The sequence below is a fragment of the Tachyglossus aculeatus genome, chromosome Y4 (assembly GCF_015852505.1).
Source record: "Tachyglossus aculeatus isolate mTacAcu1 chromosome Y4, mTacAcu1.pri, whole genome shotgun sequence".
In the NCBI taxonomy this organism is placed as follows: Eukaryota; Metazoa; Chordata; class Mammalia; order Monotremata; family Tachyglossidae; genus Tachyglossus; species Tachyglossus aculeatus.
Genome location: NC_052096.1, coordinates 3,390,449 through 3,415,000, shown reverse-complemented (window position 1 = coordinate 3,415,000; position 24,552 = coordinate 3,390,449). Strand labels below are relative to the sequence as shown.

The following is a 24,552-nucleotide window of genomic DNA, read 5'->3' as shown; positions in this document are numbered from 1 at the left end:
AGGTTGTCCCACGTGGGGCTCACAGTCTTAATCCCCATTTTACAGATGAGGGAACTGAGGCCCAGAGAAGTGAAGTGACTTGCCCAAAGTCACACGGCTGACAACTGGCAGAGCCGGGATTTGAACCCATGACCTCTGAATCCAAAGCCCGGGCTCTTCCCACTGAGCCACGTGAGCCCCACGTGGGACAACCTGATCACCTTGTAATCCCCCAGCGCTTAGAACAGTGCTTTGCACATAGTAAGCGCTTAACAAAGGCCATTATTATTATTATTATAGTAAGCGCTTAACAGATTCCATAATTATCCATAATAATAATATAATTCTCATAATATAATATAATCTAAATTATATATAATTATTATATATTATAATATATTATTATGTATTATTATTATTACAGAGGGACCTGTGGGGTCCCAATTTCCTTTCAGCTTTCATTCCTTCCCTCTTTCTTGCTCTGAAGCAGTGCGCTCTCATCATCAATCACCATCAATCGTATTTATTGAGCGCTTACTGTGTGCAGAGCACTGTACTAAGCGCTTGGGAAGTCCAAGTTGGCAACATATAGAGACGGTCCCTACCCAACAGTGGGCTCACAGTCTAAAAGATGGACCCCAGGACTGGGCGTTGGGAGGCCAGGGTGCTAATCCCAGATTCGGGCGAGAAATAACAGCCGGAAGGACCGTGGTATTTGGTAAGCGCTTACTCTGTGCCGAGCACTGTATTAAGCGCCAAGGCAGTGACAAGACCATCAGGTCATTCACGGTCTCTGTCATCATCATCATCATCAATCGTATTTATTGAGCGCTTACTATGTGCAGAGCGCTGTACTAAGCGCTTGGGAAGTACAAATTGGCAACATATAGAGACAGCCCCTACCCAACAGTGGGCTCACAGTCTAAAAGGGGGAGACAGAGAACAAAACCAAATATACTAACAAAATAAAATAAATAGGATAGATATGTACAAGTAAAATAAATAAATAAATAGAGAAATAAATATGTACAAACATATATACAGATATACAGATATACATATATACATATGTCCCCCCAAGAGGCTCACAGTCTTAGTGGGAGGGAGAACAGGGATTGAATCTCAGCTCTGCCACTTGTCCGCTGTGTGACCGCGGGCAAGTCGCTTGACTTCTCTGGGCCTCAGTTACCTCATCTGAAGAACGGGGATTAAAACTGAGAGTCCCATGGGGGAAAGGGCCTGTGTCCAACCCGATTCGCTCAGATCTACCCCAGGGCTTAGTACAGAAGCAGCGTGGCTCAATGGAAAGAGTACGGGCTTTGGAGTCGGTGGTCATGGGTTCAAATCTGGACTCCGCCAATTGCGACCTTGGGCAAGTCACTTAACTTCTCTGTGCCTCAGTTACCTCATCTGGAAAATGGGGATTGACTGTGAGCCCCCCGTGGGGCAACCTGATCACCTTGTATCCCTCCCAGTGCTTAGAACAGTGCTTTGCACATAGTAAGCGCTTAATAAATGCCATTATTATTATTATTATTATTACAGTGCCTGGCACATAGTAAGCACTTAACAGATACCATAAAAAAGGAAGAAACTCAGGCTCAGAGAAGTGAAGTGATTCACCCCAGGTCCCACAGCGGGCAGGGATTAGAACCCAGATCCTCCAACTACCAGGCCCGGACTCTTTCCGCTAGGCCACAGTGCTCCTCCAACTCACTCTGCTCTGGGAAGTCTCTTTGCTTCTCCGTGCCTCAGTTTCCTCATAGCTAAAATAGGGATGAAATACCTGTTCTCCCTTCCTCTTCAACTGGGAAACCCGGGAGGGACAGGGACTGAATCTGATGTGATAATCTACCCCAGCGCTTAGCAGAGTGCTTGGCACAAAGGGAGCGCTTAATCAAGTCCCCCTCCCGCCCCCGCCAACTGTTCATTTCTTTTTCCTCTCTTTCCTCTCAGCCGATCAATCACCTAAATTTATTGAGCGTTTATTGTGTGCAGACCTCTGCGCTAAGCACTTGGAAGAGCAGGGAATGTGTCTACCTACTCTGCTGTATCAGAGTCTCCCAAACGCTTAGTACAGTGCTCTGCACATGGTAAGCACTCAATAAATACCTTCGATTGAAGAGGACAATGGGATAGAGTAGGAAGGCCCGATCCCTACCCACAAGGAGCTTATAGTTGAGGGCTTTTCTTCCACCCCTTTCTGACTTTTTCTCTCTTCTGTCTTTGTTTTCTCACCGATTCTTCTCCCCCCCTCGACTTTGACTCCTTCCCCTTTCTCTGCCTCTCTTCTTTCCCTCCCTCTTTTTGCAATAAAGCCCGAGCCTGGAAGCCAGAAGACCCGGGTTCAAATTCCAGCTCCGCCATTGGCCCACTGGGTGACCTGGGGTAAGTCACTTGACCTCTCTGTGCCTCTGTTTCCTCAAAAGCTCAATGGGGATTCAATCCCTGATCTCCCTCCTACTCCCTCCTTCTAGACTGTGAGCCCACTGGTGGGTAGGGACTGTCTCTCTATGTTGCCAACTCGTACTTCCCAAGCGCTTAGTCCAGTGCTCTGCACACAGTGAGCGCTCAATAAATACGATTGATGATGATGATATCTATTCTATTTATTTTATTTTGTTAGTATGTTTGGTTTTGTTCTCTGTCTCCCCCTTCTAGACTGTGAGCCCGCTGTTGGGTGGGGACTGTCTCTCTATGTTGCCGACTTGAACTTCCCAAGCGCTTAGTCCAGTGCTCTGCACACAGTAAACGCTCAATAAATACGACTGATTGATTGATTGATCAGGTTGTCCCACGTGGGGCTCGCAGTCTTCATCCCCATTTGCCAGATGAGGAAGCTGAGGCCCAGAGAAGTGAAGTGACTTGCCCAAAGTCACACAGCTGACAAGTGGCAGAATTGGGATTAGAGAAGCAGCGTGGCTCAGTGGGAAAGAGCCCGGGCTTTGGAGTCAGAGGTCATGGGTTCAAATCCCACCTCCGCCAATTGTCAGCTGTGTGACCTTGGGCAAGTTACTTAACTTCGCTGCGCCTCAGTTACCTCCTCTGTAAAATGGGGATGAAGACTGTGAGCCCTCCGTGGGACAACCTGATCACCTTGTAACCTCCCCAGCGCTTAGAACAGTGCTTGGCACATAGTAAGTGCTTAATAAAAATGCCATCATTAATCATTAACCCATTCATTCATTCAATTGTATTTATTGAGCGCTTACTGTGTGCAGAGCACTGTACTAAGCGCTTGGGAAGTACAAGTTGGCATGACCTCTGACTCCAAAGCCCGGGCTCTTTCCAAGCGCTTAGTACAGTGCTCTGCACACAGTAAGCGCTCAATAAATACGATTGATTGTTTGATTGATTTCCACTGAACCACACTGCCTCTGGACCGTAAGCTCGCTGCGGGCAGGGAATGCGTCTGTTCATTGTTCTAGTGTACTCTCCCAAGCTCTTAGTACAGTGCTCTGCACTCAGTAAGCGCTCAGTAAATAGGATTGCCAACTTGCCAACTGTTGCCAACTTGGACTTCCCAAGCGCTTAGTCCAGTGCTCTGCACACAGTAAGCGCTCAATACATACGATTGATTGATTGATTGATTGATTGATTGAATTAATGAACAGCTCAGTCACTTGGGTCGCCCTCTTTCAATCCCATCCATTGGTCTGTGGTATTTTCTGAGCGCTTTCTGTAGGCTTGGGGGAGGCCAACGGAGAAGGTAGGCGTGATCTCTGCCCTCAAGGATTTTACAGTCTACAGTGCCTGGCACACAGAGAAGCAGCGTGGCTCAGTAGAAAGAGCCCGGGCTTTGGAGTCGGAGGTCATGGGTTCGAATCCCGACTCCGACACATGCCTGCTGTGTGACCTCGGGCAAGTCACTTCACTTCTCGGAGCCTCAGTTCCCTCATCCGTAAAATGGGGATTCATTCATTCATTCGTATTTATTGAGCGCTTACTATGTGCAAAGCACTGTTCTAAGCGCTGGGGGGGATACACGGGGATCAGGTTGTCCCACGTGGGGCTCACAGTCTTAATCCCCATTTTACAGATGAGGGAACTGAGGCCCAGAGAAGTGAAGTGACTTGCCCAAAGTCACACGGCTGACAACTGGCAGAGCCGGGATTCGAACCCATGACCTCTGAATCCAAAGCCCGGGCTCTTCCCACTGAGCCACGTGAGCCCCACGTGGGACAACCTGATCACCTTGTAATCCCCCAGCGCTTAGAACAGTGCTTTGCACATAGTAAGCGCTTAACAAAGGCCATTATTATTATTATTATAGTAAGCGCTTAACAGATTCCATAATTATCCATAATAATAATACAATTATTATAATATAATATAATATAATAATATAATATAAATTATATATAATTATTATATATTATTATATATTACTGTGTATTATTATTATTACAGAGGGACCTGTGGGGTCCCAATTTCCTTTCAGCTTTCATTCCTTCCCTCTTTCTTGCTCTGAAGCACTGCGCTCTCATCATCAATCACCATCAATCGTATTTATTGAGCGCTTACTGTGTGCAGAGCACTGTACTAAGCGCTTGGGAAGTCCAAGTTGGCAACATATAGAGACGGTCCCTACCCAACAGTGGGCTCACAGTCTAAAAGATGGACCCCAGGACTGGGCGTTGGGAGGCCAGGGTGCTAATCCCAGATTCGGGCGAGAAATAACAGCCGGAAGGACCGTGGTATTTGGTAAGCGCTTACTCTGTGCCGAGCACTGTATTAAGCGCCAAGGCAGTGACAAGACCATCAGGTCATTCACGGTCTCTGTCATCATCATCATCATCAATCATATTTATTGAGCGCTTACTATGTGCAGAGCGCTGTACTAAGCGCTTGGGAAGTCCAAATTGGCAACATATAGAGACAGCCCCTACCCAACAGTGGGCTCACAGTCTAAAAGGGGGAGACAGAGAACAAAACCAAACATACTAACAAAATAAAATAAATAGGGTAGATATGTACAAGTAAAATAAATAAATAAATAGAGAAATAAATATGTACAAACATATATACATATATACAGATATACATATATACATATGTCCCCCCAAGAGGCTCACAGTCTTAGTGGGAGGGAGAACAGGGATTGAATCCCGGCTCTGCCACTTGTCCGCTGTGTGACCGCGGGCAAGTCGCTTCACTTCTCTGGGCCTCAGTTACCTCATCTGAAGAATGGGGATTAAAACTGAGAGTCCCATGGGGGACAGGGCCTGTGTCCAACCCGATTCGCTCAGATCTACCCCAGGGCTTAGTACAGAAGCAGCGTGGCTCAATGGAAAGAGCCCGGGCTTTGGAGTCGGTGGTCATGGGTTCAAATCCGGACTCCGCCAATTGCGACCTTGGGCAAGTCACTTAACTTCTCTGTGCCTCAGTTACCTCATCTGGAAAATGGGGATTGACTGTGAGCCCCCCGTGGGGCAACCTGATCACCTTGTATCCCTCCCAGTGCTTAGAACAGTGCTTTGCACATAGTAAGCGCTTAATAAATGCCATTATTATTATTATTATTATTACAGTGCCTGGCACATAGTAAGCACTTAACAGATACCATAAAAAAGGAAGAAACTCAGGCTCAGAGAAGTGAAGTGATTCACCCCAGGTCCCACAGCAGGCAGGGATTAGAACCCAGATCCTCCAACTACCAGGCCCGGACTCTTTCCACTAGGCCACACTGCTCCTCCAACTCACTCTGCTCTCGGAAGTCTCTTTGCTTCTCCGTGCCTCAGTTTCCTCATAGCTAAAATAGGGATGAAATACCTGTTCTCCCTTCCTCTTCAACTGGGAAACCCGGGAGGGACAGGGACTGAATCTGATGTGATAATCTACCCCAGCGCTTAGCAGAGTGCTTGGCACAAAGGGAGCGCTTAATCAAGTCCCCCCCCCCCGCCCCCGCCAACTGTTCATTTCTTTTTCCTCTCTTTCCTCTCAGCCGATCAATCACCTAAATTTATTGAGCGTTTATTGTGTGCAGACCTCTGCGCTAAGCACTTGGAAGAGCAGGGAATGTGTCTACCTACTCTGCTGTATCAGAGTCTCCCAAACGCTTAGTACAGTGCTCTGCACATGGTAAGCACTCAATAAATACCTTCGATTGAAGAGGACAATGGGATAGAGTAGGAAGGCCCGATCCCTACCCACAAGGAGCTTATAGTTGAGGGCTTTTCTTCCACCCCTTTCTGACTTTTTCTCTCTTCTGTCTTTGTTTTCTCACCGATTCTTCTCCCCCCCTCGACTCTGACTCCTTCCCCTTTCTCTGCCTCTCTTCTTTCCCTCCCTCTTTTTGCAATAAAGCCCGAGCCTGGAAGCCAGAAGACCCGGGTTCAAATTCCAGCTCCGCCATTTGCCCACTGGGTGACCTGGGGTAAGTCACTTGACTTCTCTGTGCCTCTGTTTCCTCAAAAGCTCAATGGGGATTCAATCCCTGATCTCCCTCCTACTCCCTCCTTCTAGACTGTGAGCCCACTGTTGGGTAGGGACTGTCTCTCTATGTTGCCAACTCGTACTTCCCAAGCGCTGAGTCCAGTGCTCTGCACACGGTAAGCGCTCAATAAATACGACTGATTGATTGATTATTATTATTATTATCAATCAATCGACTGAAAAATAAAATAGCGTTAATGGAGTGCCATTCTCAACTGCAAAGCGTAGAGGGCGCCACACGACCAGGGTAGGATAGTCATTTCCCAACCGTAGTATCCTCCCCTCCACCAAAAAACAAAAATACAAAAAAAAACCCACAAAATCTTCCAAACATGCTCCCAGTGGTTGTCCTCCTCTGTAGCCAACCCTTGCCCCTTGGGGAAGCAGCGTGGCTCAGCGGAAAGAGCCCGGGCTTTGGAGTCAGAGGTCGTGGGTTCAAATCCCGCCTCCGCCACCTGCCAGCTGGGTGACGTTGGGCAAGTCACTTCTCTGGGCCTCAGTTCCCTCATCTGGAAAACGGGGATGAAGACTGTGAGCCCCCCGTGGGACAACCTGATTACTTTGTACCTACCCTGGTGCTTAGAACAGTGCTTTGCACATAGTAAGCGCTTAACAAATACCAACATTATTATTATTACTATTGACCCCTCCAGATGGACAGGTGAGGCACGGGGCCGGGGAGCACTGGGAGGTACAGGGGGTGAAAGCAGGGTGCCTGGCCCTCAATTCAGCATCCCAGTGAGGCCTTGGTTCCGGCCTCTGCCGCCCCTGGACTCAAGGAACCCCTTCAAGCTTCCTGCTCCCACGAACCCTTCTGGCCCCAGGGGTCTCCCCACCCCATCAGGCAAAATCTCCTCACCCTGGGCTTCCAGGCTGTCCATCCATCCCCTCGCCCCCTCCTACCTCACCTCCCTTCTTTCCTTCTCCAGCCCAGCCCGCACCCTCCGCTCCTCTGCCGCTCACCTCCTCACTGGGCCTCCTTCTCGACCCCCGGCCCACGTCCTCCACCTGGCCTGGAATGCCCTCCCTCTGCCCATCCGCCAAGCTAGCTCTCTTCCTCCCTTCAAAGCCCTACTGAGAGCTCACCTCCTCCAGGAGGCCTTCCCAGACTGAGCCCCCTCCTTCCTCTCCTCCTCCTCCTCCTCATCATCAATCGTATTTATTGAGCGCTTACTATGGGCAGAGCACTGTACTAAGCGCTTGGGAAGTACAAATTGGCAACATCTAGAGACAGTCCCTACCCAACAGTGGGCTCACAGTCTAAAAGGGGGAGACAGAGAACAAAACCAAACATACTAACAAAATAAAATTAATAGAATAGATATGTACAAGTAAAATAAATAAGTAAATAAATAGAGTAATAAATATGTACAAACATATATACATATATACAGGTGCTGTGGGGAAGGGAAGGAGGTAAGATGGGGGAGATGGAGGGGGGGGACGAGGGGGAGAGGAAGGAAGGGGCTCAGTGTGGGAAGGCCTCCTGGAGGAGGTGAGCTCTCAGCAGGGCCTTGAAGGGAGGAAGAGAGCTAGCTTGGCGGATGGGCAGAGGGAGGGCATTCCAGGCCCGGGGGAGGACGAGGGCCGGGGGTCGATGGCGGGACAGGCGAGAATGAGGTACGGTGAGGAGATTAGCGGCGGAGGAGCGGAGGGTGCGGGCTGGGCTGGAGAAGGAGAGAAGGGAGGGGAGGTAGGAGGGGGCCAGGGGATGGACAGCCTGGAAGCCCAGGGTGAGGAGTTTCTGCCTCCTTCCCCTCCCCACAGCACCTGTATATACGTATATACGTTTGTACATTTTTCTTACTCTATTTATTTTACTTGTACATATTTACTATTCTATTTATTTTATTTTGTTAATATGTTTGGTTTTGTTGTCTGTCTCCCCCTTCTAGACTGTGAGCCCGCTGTTGGGTAGGGACCGTCGCTAGATGTTGCCAACTTGGACTTCCCAAGCGCTTAGTCCAGTGCTCTCCACACAGTAGGCGCTCACTAAATACGACTGAATGAATGACTGAATTCTCTGGGGTCCGCACCCCCCTCCCCCTGGCCCCCGGTCCCCTATCCATCCGTGCCCTTGGGCGGCTCTAATGGCACTCCGGGGCTTTGGTGCCGTGACTGCGTTGCCATGGTAATGGTCCTGCAGCACCCCTGCCGCCCCCCTACCGCCTCCCCCCGAAGCCCAGATCGGGGCCAGGGAGCAAGTGCCATCTCTAAGCAACCACAGTCCCCAACCTATAGGGAGGATGGGCGGGAGGGAGGGGATGGGGAAAAGCGGGAAACACTGGGATCGAGGGCCAGGGCACATCAGGCCCCGGGACATGGGGTAACAGAGCAGCTGGGGATGGAAGCCAGGGTCCTTTAAGGGTACCTCTTACCACCCAAACTCTGCACCTCTTCACACCTTTTTTCCTTATTTCATGGTATTTGTTAAGCACTTAATACATGCCAGGCACTGTACTAAGCGAGGAGGCAGAGCCAAGCTAATCAGGCTGGACGCAGTCCTTGTCCCGTATGGGGCTCATATCCTTAATCCCCATTTTTCAGATCCCAGACTGAGCCCCTCGTCCCCCTCTCCATCCCCCCCATCTTACCTCCTTCCCTTCCCCACAGCACCTGTATATATGGATATATGTCTGTACATATTTATTACTCTATTTATTTACTTATTTTACTTGTACATATCTATTCTATTTATTTTATTTTGTTAGTGTGTTTGGTTTTGTTCTCTGTCTCCCCCTTTTAGACTGTGAGCCCACTGTTGGGTAGGGACTGTCTCTATATGTTGCCAACTTGGACTTCCCAGGCACTTAGTACAGTGCTCTGCACGCAGTAAGTGCTCAATAAATACGATTGATGATGATGATTACTCTATTTATTTATTTTATTTGTACATATCTATTCTATTTAATTTTGTTAGTGTGTTTGGTTTTGTTCTCTGTCTCCCCCTTTTAGACTGTGAGCCAACTGTTGGGTAGGGACCGTATATGTTGCCAACTTGTAATTCCCAAGGGCTTAGTACAGTGCTCTGCACACAGTAAGTGCTCAATAAATACAATTGATGATGATGATGATGATGATGATTACTCTATTTCTTTTACTTGTACATATCTATTCTATTTATTTTATTTTGTTAGTGTGTTTGGTTTTGTTCTGTCTCCCCCTTTTAGACTGTGAGCCCACTGCTGGGTAGGGACCATCTCTATGTGTTGCCAACTTGGACTTCCCAAGCGCTTAGTACAGTGCTCTGCACACAGTAAGCGCTCAATAAATACGATTGATTGATTGATTGCTTGATTGAAACGGAGGCCCAGAGAAGCAAAGTGACTACCCCAAGGCCACCCAGCAGACAATTTGCAGAGCCAGGGTAAGAACCCAAGTCCTCTGCCTCCCAGGCAGGAGCTCTTTCCACCGGGCCAGGCTGCTTCCCACTTCCTCGTCCACGACTCACATAATAATAATAATGATGGCATTTGTTAAGCACTTACTATGAGGCAAGCACTGTCCTAAGCACTGGGGTGGATACAAGATAATCAGGCTGGACGCAGTCCCTGTCCCACACGGGGCTCACAGCCTCAATCCCCATTTTACAGATGAGGAAACGGAGGCCCAGAGAAGCAAAGTGACTCGCTCAAGGTCACCCAGCAGACAAGTGGCAGAGCCAGGGTGAGAACCCAAGTCCTCTGCCTCCCAGACAGGAGCTCTTTCCACCGGGCCAGGCTGCTTCCCACTTCCTCGTCCACGACTCCCATAATAATAACAACGATGGTATTTGTTAAGCGCTTACTATGAGGCAAGCACTGTCCTAAGCACTGGGGTGGACACAAGATAATCAGGCTGGACGCAGTCCCTGTCCCACACGGGGCTCACAGCCTCGTCCACGACTCCCATAATAATGATAACGATGGTATTTGTTAAGCGCTTACTATGAGGCAAGCACTGTCCTAAGCACTGGGGTGGACACAAGATAATCAGGCTGGATGCAGTCCCTGTCCCACACGGGGCTCACAGCCTCAGTCCCCATTTTACAGATGAGGAAACTGAGGCCCAAAGAAGTGAAGTGACTTGCCCAAGGTCATCCAGCAGACAAGTGGCAGAGCCAGGATAAGAACCCAAGTCCTCTGCCTCCCAGGCTGGAGCTCTTTCCACCGGGCCAGGCTGCTTTCCAATTCCTCGTCCACGACTCACATAATAATAATAACGATGGTAATTATTAAGCGCTTACTATGAGGCAAGCACTGTCCTAAGCACGGGGCTCACAGCCTCGTCCACGACTCCCATAATAATAACAATGATGGTATTTGTTAAGCGCTTACTATGAGGCAAGCACTGTCCTAAGCACTGGGGTGGACACAAGATAATCAGGCTGGACGCAGTCCCTGTCCCACACGGGGCTCACAGCCTCAGTCCCCATTTTACAGATGAGGAAACGGAGGCCCACAGAAGTGAAGTGACTCGCCCAAGGTCACCCAGCAGACAAGTGGCAGAGCCAGGGTAAGAACCCAAGTCCTCTGCCTCCCAGGCAGGAGCTCTTTCCACCGGGCCAGGCTGCTTTCCACTTCCTCGTCCATGACTCACATAATAATAATAATAATAATAACAATAATGGTATTTGTTAAGCATTTACTATGAGGCAAGCACTGTCCTAAGCACTGGGGTGGACACAAGATAATCAGGCTGGACGCAGTCCCTGTCCCACACGGGGCTCACAGCCTCGTCCACGACTCCCATAATAATAATAACGATGGTATTTGTTAAGCGCTTACTATGAGGCAAGCACTGTCCTAAGCACTGGGGTGGACACAAGATAATCAGGCTGGATGCAGTCCCTGTCCCACACGGGGCTCACAGCCTCAATCCCCATTTTACAGATGAGGAAACGGAGGCCCACAGAAGTGAAGTGACTCGCCCAAGGTCACCCAGCAGACAAGTGGCAGAGCCAGGGTAAGAACCCAAGTCCTCTGCCTCCCAGGCAGGAGCTCTTTTCACCGGGCCAGGCTGCTTTCCACTTCCTCGTCCATGACTCACATAATAATAATAATAATAATGGTATTTGTTAAGCGTTTACTATGAGGCAAGCACTGTCCTAAGCACTGCGGTGGACACAAGATAATCAGGCTGGATGCAGTCCCTGTCCCACACGGGGCTCACAGCCTCGTCCACGACTCACATAATAATAACGATGATGGTATTTGTTAAGCGCTTACTATGAGGCAAGCACTGTCCTAAGCACTGGGGTGGATACAAGATAATCAGGCTGGACGCAGTCCCTGTCCCAAACGGGGCTCACAGCCTCAGTCCCCATTTTACAGATGAGGAAACTGAGGCCCAGAGAAGTGAAGTGACTTGCCCAAGGTCACCCAGCAGACAAGTGGCAGAGCCAGGGTAAGAACCCAAGTCCCCTGCCTCCCAGGCTGGAGCTCTTTCCACCGGGCCAGGCTGCTTTCCAATTCCTCGTCCACGACTCACATAATAATAATAACGATGGTAATTATTAAGCGCTTACTATGAGGCAAGCACTGTCCTAAGCACGGGGCTCACAGCCTCGTCCACGACTCACATAATAATAACAACGATGGTATTTGTTAAGCACTTACTATGAGGCAAGCACTGTCCTAAGCACTGGGGTGGACACAAGATAATCAGGCTGGACGCAGTCCCTGTCCCACACGGGGCTCACAGCCTCAATCCCCATTTTACAGATGAGGAAACGGAGGCCCACAGAAGTGAAGTGACTTGCCCAAGGTCACCCAGCAGACAAGTGGCAGAGCCAGGGTAAGAACCCAAGTCCTCTGCCTCCCAGGCAGGAGCTCTTTCCACCGGGCCAGGCTGCTTTCCACTTCCTCGTCCATGACTCACATAATAATAATAATAATAACAATAATGGTATTTGTTAAGCGTTTACTATGAGGCAAGCACTGTCCTAAGCACTGGGGTGGACACAAGATAATCAGGCTGGACGCAGTCCCTGTCCCACACGGGGCTCACAGCCTCGTCCACGACTCACATAATAATAACAATGATGGCATTTGTTAAGCACTTACTATGAGGCAAGCACTGTCCTAAGCACTGCGGTGGACACAAGATAATCAGGCTGGACGCAGTCCCTGTCCCACACGGGGCTCACAGCCTCAGTCCCCATTTTACAGATGAGGAAACGGAGGCCCAGAGAAGTAAAGTGACTACCCCAAGGCCACCCAGCAGACAAGTGGCAGAGCCGGGGTAAAAACCCAAGTCCTCTGCCTCCCAGGCAGGAGTTCTTTCCAACAGGCCAGGCTGCTTCCCACTTCCTCGTCCACGACTCACATAATAATAATAACGATGGTATTTGTTAAGTGCTTACTATGAGGCAAGCACTGTCCTAAGCACTGCGGTGGACACAAGATAATCAGGCTGGACGCAGTCCCTGTCCCACACGGGGTTCACAGCCTCGTCCACGACTCCCATAATAATAATAACGATGGTATTTGTTAAGCGCTTACTATGAGGCAAGCACTGTCCTAAGCACTGGGATGGATACAAGATAATCAGGCTGGACGCAGTCCCTGTCCCACACGGGGCTCACAGCCTCGTCCACGACTCCCATAATAATAATAACGATGGTATTTGTTAAGCGCTTACTATGAGGCAAGCACTGTCCTAAGCACTGGGGTGGACACAAGATAATCAGGCTGGATGCAGTCCCTGTCCCACACGGGGCTCACAGCCTCAGTCCCCATTTTACAGATGAGGAAACTGAGGCCCAGAGAAGTGAAGTGATTTGCCCAAGGTCACCCAGCAGACAAGTGGCAGAGCCAGGGTAAGAACCCAAGTCCCCTGCCTCCCAGGCTGGAGCTCTTTCCACCGGGCCAGGCTGCTTTCCAATTCCTCGTCCACGACTCACATAATAATAATAACGATGGTAATTATTAAGCGCTTACTATGAGGCAAGCACTGTCCTAAGCACGGGGCTCACAGCCTCGTCCACGACTCCCATAATAATAACAATGATGGTATTTGTTAAGCGCTTACTATGAGGCAAGCACTGTCCTAAGCACTGGGGTGGACACAAGATAATCAGGCTGGACGCAGTCCCTGTCCCACACGGGGCTCACAGCCTCAGTCCCCATTTTACAGATGAGGAAACGGAGGCCCGGAGAAGCAAAGTGACTCGCCCAAGGTCACCCAGCAGACAAGTGGCAGAGCAGGGAGGAGAACCCACATCCTCTCACTCCCAGGCCCGGGCTCTTTCCACTGGGCCGTGCTGCTTCGCGGCCCCGGCTGATCCCCTAATGCCCAGTTCTTGCCCACCCGAGGCCTACGGGTGCTCACTCCTCGCCCTCTCCGGTCCTCCCCACCCACTCCGCTCCCCGGGGTACTCAAGACTCCCTTTTTCAGCCCTCTACTCGCCCACCCACCCAGGCTCGACGGCTCCCTGTCTCGTCCTCTTGCTGACGGCCTCTTGGCCCCGGGGTGCCCGCCGCCGCCGCCGCCGCCCCCGCCAGCCCTTTACCGGGCGATGTCGGCGTCGAAGGAGGAGACCGGGGGGTTGAGACGTTGGTAGCGGCGGATGAAGGAGTCCTTGTTGATCTCCCAGATCTCCCGGTACATGTCCCAGGTCTTCAGGTAGTTCTGCAGGAGGCTCACGTTGTTGGCGATGCCGGCCGTGATCTGGGCCTGGATCTTCTTGATGTCCTCGTCCCTCTCTGCCCAAGAGAGCGGCGGGTGACCGCCATTCGCCCACTCATCCGTCCAGTCGTATTTATTGAGCGCTTACCGTGTGCAGAGCGTTGTACTAAGCGCTTTTAACAATAGACACGTTCCCTGCCCACAGAGAGCTCCAGCACTCCCTAAACAGCTCGTCAATCACAACAATAATATTGTACATATTTACTATTCTATTTATTTTGTTAACGGTGTGCGTCTAGCTTTAATTCTATTTGTTCCGGTGACTTGACGCCTGTCCGCGAGTTGTTGCCAACTTGTCCTTCCCAAGCGCTTAGTACAGTGCTCTGCACACAGTAAGCGCTCAATAAATACGATTGATTGATTGATTGATCATGAACAAAATAAATAGAAGGGTAAATACGTACAAGAACGTCCAGGTCCTTCTGGATGCCGGGTCCGGGCTCTGTCCACTAGACCACACTCCCCCCTCTCCCTCCTGGGCCACGGGCGCCCCACGGCCCCGGGCCCCGACTCACCCACGAGGACATGAATGGGCTCTCGGTTGAACCTCCGTTTGATGAGCATCTCGGGGAGGTGGAGGAAGACGGAGATGGTGTCGATGAGGTGACTGGTAATGTCGGTGACCACCCCCGCCAGCTTCGGCAGTGTCGGCGAGAACTCCACCTACACGCAAGAGGGAGGGCTCGGACCCCCGGTCCCCCCCAAACCCCCACGGCGGGCCGGTGGGGCCTGGAAATCGGGGGGCCCCGGGTTCCAGTCCTGGCTCTGCCCCTTGCCTGCTGTGTGACCTTGGGCAAGCCACTTTGCTTCTCTGAGCCTCAGTTTCCTCCACCGCAAAACGGCCATTCACTATCTGTTCTCCCTCTTTCTCCCAAGGGCTCAGTAATAATATCATCATCAATCGTATTTAGTGAGCGCTTACTGCGTGCAGAGCGCTGGACTAAGCGCTTGGGAAGTACAAGTTGGCAACATATAGAGACAGTCCCGACCCAACAGTGGGCTCACAGTCTAAAAGGGGGAGACAGAGAACAAAACCAAACATACTAACAAAATAAAAGAAATAGAATAGATATGGACAAGTAAAATAAATAAATAAATAAATAGAGTAACAAATATATACAAACATATATACATATATAATAATAATGTTGGTATTTGTTAAGCGCTTACTATGTGCAAGGAACTGTTTCTAAGCGCTGGGGTAGGTACAAGGTAATCAGGTTGTCCCACGTGGGACTCACAGTCTTCATCCCCATTTTACAGATGAGGGAACCGAGGCCCAGAGAAGTGAAGTGACTTGCCCAAAGTCGCACAGCTGACAAGTGGCAGAGCCGGGATTTGAACCCACGACCTCTGACTCCAAAGCCCGGGCTCTTTCCACTGAGCCATGCTGCTTCCTCAGTACAGTGCTGTGCACACTGTAAGCATTCAATAAATACAACTGAATGAAGGAATGTATGAATTCTTAGACTTGCGAGCCCCATCTGGGACAGGGGCGGTGCGTGACCCGATTATCTTTCATTCTACCACAGCTCTTAGTACAGCGTTTAGCACATAGCACTTAACCAATGCCACAATCAATCAATCGTATTTATTGAGCGCTTACTGTGAGCAGAGCACTGTACTAAGCACTTGGGAAGTACAAGCCGGCACTTGTTAACTGTTAACTTGTTAATTGTTACAGTTTACTGATGAATGAATTAGTTATGGTACTTCTCAAGTGCTTCCCATGGCCCAGGCACTGTCCATTCATTCATTCAATCGTATTCATTCATTCATTCATTCAATCGTATTTATTGAGCGCTTACTGCGTGCAGAGCACTGTACTAAGCACTTGGGAAGTCCAAGTTGGCAACATATAGAGACGGTCCCTACCCAACGGTGGGCTCACAGCCTAGACGGGGGAGACAGAGAACAAAACCAAACATATTAACAAAATAAAATAAATAGAATAGATACGTACAAGCAAAATAAATAAATAAATAGAGTAATAAATCCATACAAAAATATATACGTATACACAGGTGCTGTGGGGAAGGGAAGGAGGTAAGGCCTGGGCTCGGTCTGGGAAGGCCTTCTGGGAAGGCTTACTGCACACAGTAAGCGCTCAATAAATATGATTGAAGGAAGAAGGAAGGAAGGAACTCAGGTCCTCTTTCTTCCAGGCCCAGGCTCTTTCCACTAGGCCCCACTGCTTCACCATCTAATTAGATGTTATTTATTATTTGTTCTCTGTCTCCCCCTTCTAGACTTCTTTCTCCCTGTATTTGTTCTCTGTCTCCCTTCTTCTAGCCTGTGAGCCCACTGTTGGGTAGGGGCCATCTCTATATGTTGCCAACTTGGACTTCCCAGGCGCTTAGTACAGTGCTCTGCACACAGTAAGCGCTCAATAAACACGATTGATTGATTCTAGACTGTGAGCCCACTGTTGGGTAGGGACTGTCTTTATATATAGTTGCCAACTTGTACTTCCCAAGTGCTTAGTACAGTGCTCTGCACACAGTAAGCGCTCAATAAATATGATTGATTGATTGATTCTAGACTGTGAGCCCACTGTTGGGTAGGGACCGTCTCTATATGCTGCCAACTTGGACTTCCCAAGCGTGCTCTGCACACAGTAAGCGCTCAGTAAATACGATTGATTGATTGATTGATTGATTGATTGAGCTGAAAACCCACAAGAATGGAAGAAGGGCAAGGAACCATCCTTGGGGCCAGAAGGCCAGCCAGAAGCAGAGGACTCTGGGGGGGGGACTGGAGACGAGGGGCCGGAGACAGGGTGGGGCCCCCCGGGGTCCCGGTCTCTACGCCAACCTACCTTGGCCACGTCCCCGGGGCCGTCGCTGTGTAGAACGACCATGACCCTGAAGAGCGGGTTGGGGGTGGTCTTGCCATCGCCGTTGATGGCCTTGGACAGCTCCAAGAGGGACCACTTGACGTTGAGGCGTAAGGCTTCCTCCACCATGCGATCCAGCCGGATCGTGTACGCTATCCACTGCTGCTGGATCTATGGGAGGAGGAGGAGGAGAAATCTCCAGTGGCTACCAATCAATCTGCGCATCAGGCAGAAACTCCTCACCCTGGGCTTCAAGGCTGTCCATCACCTCGCCCCCTCCTACCTCACCTCCCTTCTCTCCTTCTCCAGCCCAGCCCGCACCCTCCGCTTCTCTGCCACTAATCTCCTCACCGTTAGGCCTCGTTCTGGCCTGTCCCGCCATTGACCCCCGGCCCACCTCATCCCCCGGGCCTGGAACGGCCTCCCTCTGCCCCTCCGCCAAGCTAGCTCTCTTCCTCCCTTCAAGGCCCTGCTGAGAGCTCACCTCCTCCAGGAGGCCTTCCCACACTGAGCCCCTTCCTTCCTCTCCCCTTCGCCCCCCTCTCCATCCCATCTTACCTCCTTCCCTTCCCCACAGCACCTGTATATATCTATATATGTCTGTACATATTTATTACTCTATTTATTTTACTTGTACATATCTATTCTATTAATTTTATTTTGTTAGTATGTTTGGTTTTGTTCTCTGTCTCCCCCTTCTAGACTGTGAGCCCACTGTTGGGTAGGGACTGTCTCTATATGTTGCCATCTTGGACCTCCCAAGCGCTTAGTCCAGTGCTCTGCACATAGTAAGCGCTCAATAAATATGATTGAATAAATGTTATTTTACTTGTACATATTTATTCTACTTATTTTATTTTGTTAATATGTTTTGTCTCCTTCTCTGTCTCCCCCTTCTAGACTGTGAGCCCGCTGTTGGGTAGGGACTGTCTCTAGATGTTGCCAACTCGGACTTCCCAAGCGCTTAGTCCAGTGCTCTGCACACAGTAAGCGCTCAATGAATATGATTGAATGAATGAATAAATGAATAGTAAGGAGAGGGACTCCCCCAGGGCTCTGCCCACAATAAACTGTCCAAAAATAAATCGATGGATTGGAAGAGGACCAGGGGAAGGATGGCAGCTCCAGAGGAGTTGCCCCGTTGCCCGTTGAGAGCTATCGTCTCCCCCAGAGCGGCAGGCCTGGGGCCTGGAGGATGGGGAAGACCCAAGGGTCGGTCAATCAATCAATCAATCGTATTTATTGAGCGCTTACTGTGTGCAGAGCACTGTACTAAGCGCTTGGGAAGGACAAGTTGGCAACATACAGAGACAGTCCCTACCTAACAGTGGGCTCACAGTCTAGAACGGGGAGACAGACAACAAAACCAAACATATTAACAAAATAAAATAAATAGAATAGATATGTACAAGTAAAATAAATAGAGTAATAGATATGTACAGACATATATACATATATACAGGTGCTGTGGGGAAGGGAAGGGGGTAAGATGGAGGGATGGAGAGGGGGACGAGGGGGAGAGGAAGGAGGGGGCTCAGTCTGGTAAGGCCTCCTGGAGGAGGTGAGCTCTCAGCAGGGCCTTGAAGGGAGGAAGAGAGCTAGCTTGGCGGATGGGCAGAGGGAGGCCATTCCAGGCCCGGGGGAGGACGTGGGCCGGGGGTCGATGGCGGGACAGGCGAGAACGAGGCCCGGTGAGGAGAGTAGCGGCGGAGGAGTGGAGGGTGTGGGCTGGGCTTGGTGAGTCCCTCACCTCTGGGCTGTCGTTCTTGAAGACCTCGTAGGTCTCCTGCATGATGTCCACGATCTCGTGGTGCAGGCCCAGCAGCTTCTTCTGGATGACGGCCCGGTGCGCCCGCTGGTCCTCCTCAAACTCCAGGTCCTGGAACACCCGCTTGGCATTGATGGACACCAGCAGGGTCTCCGAGATCTCCTGGGCCCGCCAGCCCACCGTCAGGGAGGCCGTCTTGTACTCGTTCACGATGGCCTGCACCTGGGCCGGCGGAGACCCCGACCCGGAGGCGGCGGTGACTCCCGGGGGAAGCCGCGCTCGCCCCGGGCCCCGGCCCCGCTTGCCGATCCCATCCCCAGGCCCCCTAAGCCTCAAAACTCATCCATAAAAGAATAATGATAATGACGGTATTTGTTAAGCGCTGACTTCATGCCAGGCGGATACAAGCAAATCGTCAGGCAGATACAAGCAAATTTGTCCATATTTATTCTATTTATTTTGTTAACATGCTTTGTTTTGTTCTCTGTCTCCCCCTTCCAGACTGTGAGCCCACTGGTGGGTAGGGACCGTCTCTATATGTTGCCAACATTACTCTATTTTATTTGTCCATATTTATTCTATTTATTTTATTTTGTTAGTATGTTTGGTTTTGTTCTCTGTCTCCCCCTTCTAGACTGTGAGCCCACTGTTGGGTAGGGACCATCTCTACGTGCTGCCAACATTACTCTATTTTATTTGTCCATATTTATTCTATTTATTTTATTTTGTTAATATGTTTTGTTTTGTTCTCTGTCTCCCCCTTCTAGACTGTGAGCCCACTGTTGGGTAGGGACCGTCTCTGTATGTTGCCAACATTACTCTATTTTATTTGTCCATATTTATTCTATTTATTTTATTTTGTTAATATGTTTTGTTTTGTTCTCTGTCTTCCCCTTCTAGACTGTGAGCCCACAGTTGGGTAGGGATCGTTTCTATATGTTGCCAACATTACTCTATTTTATTTGTCCATATTTATTCTATTTATTTTATTTTGTTAATATGTTTTGTTTTGTTCTCTGTCTCCCCCTTCTAGACTGTGAGCCCACTGTTGGGTAGGGACCATCTCTATATGTTGCCAACATTCCTCTATTTTATTTGTCCATATTTATTCTATTTATTTTATTTTGTTAACACGTTTTGTTTTGTTCTCTGTCTCCCCCTTCTAGACTGTGAGCCCACCGTTGGGTAGGGACCATCTCTATATGTTGCCAACATTACTTTATTTGTCCATATTTATTCTATTTATTTTATTTTGTAAATACGTTTTGTTTTGTTCTCCGTCTCCCCCTTCTCGACTGTGAGCCCACTGTTGGGTAGGGACCGTCTCTCTATGTTGCCAACTTGGACTTCCCAAGCACTTAGTCCAGTGCTCTGCACACAGTAAGGTCCCTTGTTGGGACAGGGACTGTATCCAACCTGATTTCCTTGTATGCTCCCCTGCCCTTAGTACAGTTCCGGGCACATAGTAAGCGTTTAACAAATACCAGATATAATAATAATAATGGCATTTATTAAGCGCTTACTATGTGCAAAGCACTGTTCTAAGCGCTGGAGAGGTTACAAGATGATCAGGTTGTCCCACGGGGGGGCTCACAGTCTTCATCCCCATTTTACAGATGAGGTAACTGAAGCCCAGAGAAGTTAAGTGACTTGCCCCAAGTCACACAGCTAATTGGCGGAGCCGGGATTTGAACCCATGACCTCTGACTCCAAAGCCCGTGCTCTTTCCCACTGAGCCACGCTGCTTCTCAGTAGTAGTAGTAGGCGCTCAATAAATACGATGGAGTGAAAGAATGAATGAAAACCCCAGCCCCCACCTTGCTGGCGTACACCCGACACTCGCTGATGAATGAAGTGCTCGCTCCTTTCAGGGTCCAGTGCAGTTTCTTGAGCCCGGGGTGGATCTTCTTGTCCAAGAAACGGATCCTCTCCTTAAACAGGGCCCGCTCGTTGGCCGACAGCATGCCGATAATCCTGAGCGATGGGAAGAGGGTGGAGGGATCGGGCCGTGAGGACCGGCGGCCCCACGGCCGGCAAAGGGAGAGCAGTGCGGCCTAACGGAAAGGGCCCGGAGCCTGGGGGGTCACATGACTTGGGTCAATCAATCAATCAATCGTATTTATTGAGCGCTTACTGTGTGCAGAGCACTGTACTAAGCCCTTGGGAAGTACAAGTTGGCAACATATAGAGATAGCCCCTACCCAACAGTGGGCTCACAGTCTAAAAGGGGGAGGCAGGGAGACAGGGTCCATAATAATAATAATAACATCATTTCTTAAGCGCTTACTATGTGCCAAGCACCGTTCTAAGCTCTGGGGAGCTCCTCCTCCAGGAGGCCTTCCCAGACTGAGCCCCTTCCTCTCCCCCTCGTCCCCCTCTCCATCCCCCCCATCTCAACGCCTTCCCTTCCCCACAGCACCTGTATATATGTATATATGTTTGTACATATTTATTTATTCATTTTATTTGTACATATCTATTCTATTTATTTTATTTTGTTAGTATGCTTGGTTTTGTTCTCTGTCTCCCCCTTTTAGACTGTGAGCCCACTGTTGGGTAGGGACTGTCTCTGTATGTTGCCAATTTGTACTTCCCAAGCGCTTAGTACAGTGCTCTGCACATAGTAAGCGCTCAATAAATACGATTGATGATGATGATGATGGGGTAGGTACGAAGCAGAGTGGGAAGCAGCATGGCATACTGGACAGAGCGTGGGCCTGGGATTTAGAAGGTCATGGGTTCTAATCCCGGCTCTGCCATTTGTCTGCTGTGTGGCTTTGGGCAAGTCACTTCACTACTCTGTGCCCCGGTTCTCTCATCTGTAAAATGGGGATTAAGACTGTGAGTCCCATGTGGGACAGGGACTGTGTTCGACCTGAGTCGCTTATATTCATTCATTCATTCGACCGTATTTATTCATTCACTCAATTGTATTTATTGAGCGCTTACTGTGTGCAGAGCACTGTACTAAGCGCTTGGGAAGGACAAGTTGGCAACATATAGAGATGGTCCCTACCCAACAGTGGGCTCACAGTCTAGAAGCGGGAGACAGGCAGCAGAACAAAACATATTAACAAAATAAAATAAATAGAATAACTAAGCGCTTGGGAAGGACAAGTTGGCAACATATAGAGACGGTCCCTACCCAACAGTGGGCTCACAGTCTAGAAGGGGGAGACAGACAGCAGAACAAAACATATTAAATAGAATAGAAAATATGTACAAGTAAAATAAATAGAGTAATAAATCTGTACAAACACATATACAGGTGCTGTGGGGAGGGGAAGGAGGTAAGGTGGTGGGGAGCAGTGTGGCCAAGTGGAAAGAGCCCGGGCTTTGGAGTCAGAGGTCATGGGTTCAAACCCCGGCTCCGCCAATTGTCAGCTGTGTGACTTTGGGCAAGTCACTTAACTCCTCCGTGCCTCAGTCACCTCATCTGTAAAGTGGGGATTAAGACTGTGAGCCTCTCGTGGGACAACCTGATCACCTTGTAACCTCCCCAGCACTTAGAACAGTGCTTTGCACATAGTAAGCGCTTAATAAATGCTATCATTATTATTATTATTATGAGGAGGCGGAAGGGGGGGAGAGGAGGGACGGGACTCAGTCTGGGAAGGCCTCCTGGAGGAGGTGAGCTTATCATCATCAATCGTATTTATTGAGCGCTTACCGTGTGCAGAGCACTGTACTAAGCGCTTGGGAAGTACAAATTGGCAACATGTAGAGACAGTCCCTACCCAACAGTGGGCTCATCTACCCCAGCACTTGCTTCAGTGACTGGCACATAAGAAGTGCTTAAAAAATACATACATAGCCCCCTATCATCATCATCATCATCATCATCAATCGTATTTATTGAGCACTTACTGTGTGCAGAGCACTGTACTAAGCGCTTGGGAAGAGACTATCCCACATAGGGCTCCCAGTCTTCATCCTCATTTTACCAAGGAGGGAACAGAGGCCCGGAGAAGTGAAGGGACTTGCTCAAGGTCACCCAGCAGATACGTGGGGGAGGCAGGATGAGAACCCACATCCTCTGATTTCCAGGCCCGGGCTCTTTCCTGTATATATGTTTGTACATATTTATTACTCTATTTATTTTACTTGTACATAGCTATTCTATTTATTTTATTTTGTTAGTATATTTGGTTTTGTTCTCTGTCTCCCCCTTTTAGACTGTGAGCCCACTGTTGGGTAGGGACTGTCTCTATATGTTGCCGACTTGTACTTCCCAAGCGCTTAGTACAGTGCTCTGCACATAGTAAGCGCTCAATAAATACGATTGATTGATTGATTTCCGCCAGGCCGCACTGCTTCTCCATCCAATCCCGGCTCTACCCCTTGCCTGCTGGGTGGCCCGAGTGCTTCCAGAGGGTGACGGTCCCGGTGGGAGGTGAGGGCTGAGGCAGTGGGTGGGAATGGGGGAGACGTTCCCGGGTGGGGAGGGTCCTGGGGGGCCGGAGAGGGAGGGTCCCGGGCCCACCTGTTATAGTCCCGAGCGACGAGCAGCAGATTCTCTCGCAGGATGCGCAGCTCCTCAGCGTACTCGGCCACGTTGGCCACGTAGTGCGGGGTCTCGATGAGGAGCCGCTCCCAGTAATAGATCTCCACGAACAGGTTCAGCAGGCTCCTGCCCGGACACGGCAACAAGAAGAAGAAGAAGAGTTGCGCTATCTGTTAAGCGCTTCCTCTGTGCCAGGCACTGTTCTAAACGCTGGGATGGACGCAAGATAATCGGGGTTGGACACAGTCCCGGTCCCTCACGAGGCCCACAGTCTTCATCCTCATTTAACAGCTGAGGCCACTGAGGCCCAGCTAATTCCAGCTCCGCCATCTGTCTGCTGAGTGACCTTGGGCAAGTCACGTCACTTCTCCTTTTAGACTGTGAGCCCACTGTTGGGTAGGGACTGTCTCTATATGTTGCCAGCTTGTACTTCCCAAGCGCTTGGTACAGTGCTCTGCACACAGTAAGCGCTCAATAAATACGATTGATTGATTTCTTACTCTATTTATTTATTTATTTATTTTGCTTGTATATATCTATTCTATTTATTTTATTTTGTTAGTATGTTTGGTTTTGTTCTCTGTCTCCCCCTTTTAGACTGTGAGCCCACTGTTGGGTAGGGACGGTCTCTCTATGTGTTGCCAACTTGTACTTCCCAAGCGCTTAGTCCAGTGCTCTGCACATAGTAAGTGCTCAATAAATACGATTGATTGATTTGTTACTCTATTTATTTATTTATTTTACTTGTATATATCTATTCTATTTATTTTATTTTGTTAGTATGTTTGGTTTTGTTCTCCGTCTCCCCCTTCTAGACTGTGAGCCCACTGGTGGGTAGGGACTGTCTCTATATGTTGCCAACTTGTACTTCCCAAGCGCTTGGTACAGTGCTCTGCACACAGTAAGCGCTCAATAAATACGATTGATTGATTTGTTACTCTATTTATTTATTTATTTTACCTGTATATATCTATTCTATTTATTTTATTTTGTTAGTATGCTTGGTTTTGTTCTCTGTCTCCCCCTTTTAGACTGTGAGCCCACTGTTGGGTAGGGACTGTCTCTGTGTGTTGCCAACTTGTACTTCCCAAGCGCTTAGTCCAGTGCTCTGCACACAGTAAGCGCTCAATAAATACGATTGATGATGATGATGATGATTGATTGATTCTCTGGGCCTCAGTTCCCTCGCCTGAAAAATGTCGATGGAGACCGTGAGCCCCACGGGGGACAGGGACTATGTCCAACCTGATTAGCTTGGATCTACTCCAGCGCTTAGAACAGTGCTTTGCACAGAGTTGTCTATATGTTTGTACAGCTCTATTACTCTATTTACTTGTACATATTTACTATTCTATTTATTTT

The 24,552-nt window shown here is 49.3% G+C and overlaps 1 protein-coding gene across 1 annotated transcript in view; it reads right to left on the bottom strand.

The window, feature by feature from the left end:
• Window positions 1-24,552, bottom strand: part of DNAH2 (dynein axonemal heavy chain 2) — a 204,084-nt gene that overhangs the window by 136,378 nt on the left and 43,154 nt on the right. The window contains exons 15-20 of the mRNA XM_038768829.1: window positions 23,170-23,316; window positions 20,504-20,660; window positions 18,669-18,908; window positions 16,901-17,089; window positions 14,598-14,745; window positions 13,907-14,099 (exon numbers count right to left, since the gene is read on the bottom strand). Coding sequence (XP_038624757.1) covers window positions 13,907-14,099; window positions 14,598-14,745; window positions 16,901-17,089; window positions 18,669-18,908; window positions 20,504-20,660; window positions 23,170-23,316 — 1,074 coding nt within the window. The remainder of the gene's footprint in view (window positions 1-13,906; window positions 14,100-14,597; window positions 14,746-16,900; window positions 17,090-18,668; window positions 18,909-20,503; window positions 20,661-23,169; window positions 23,317-24,552) is intronic.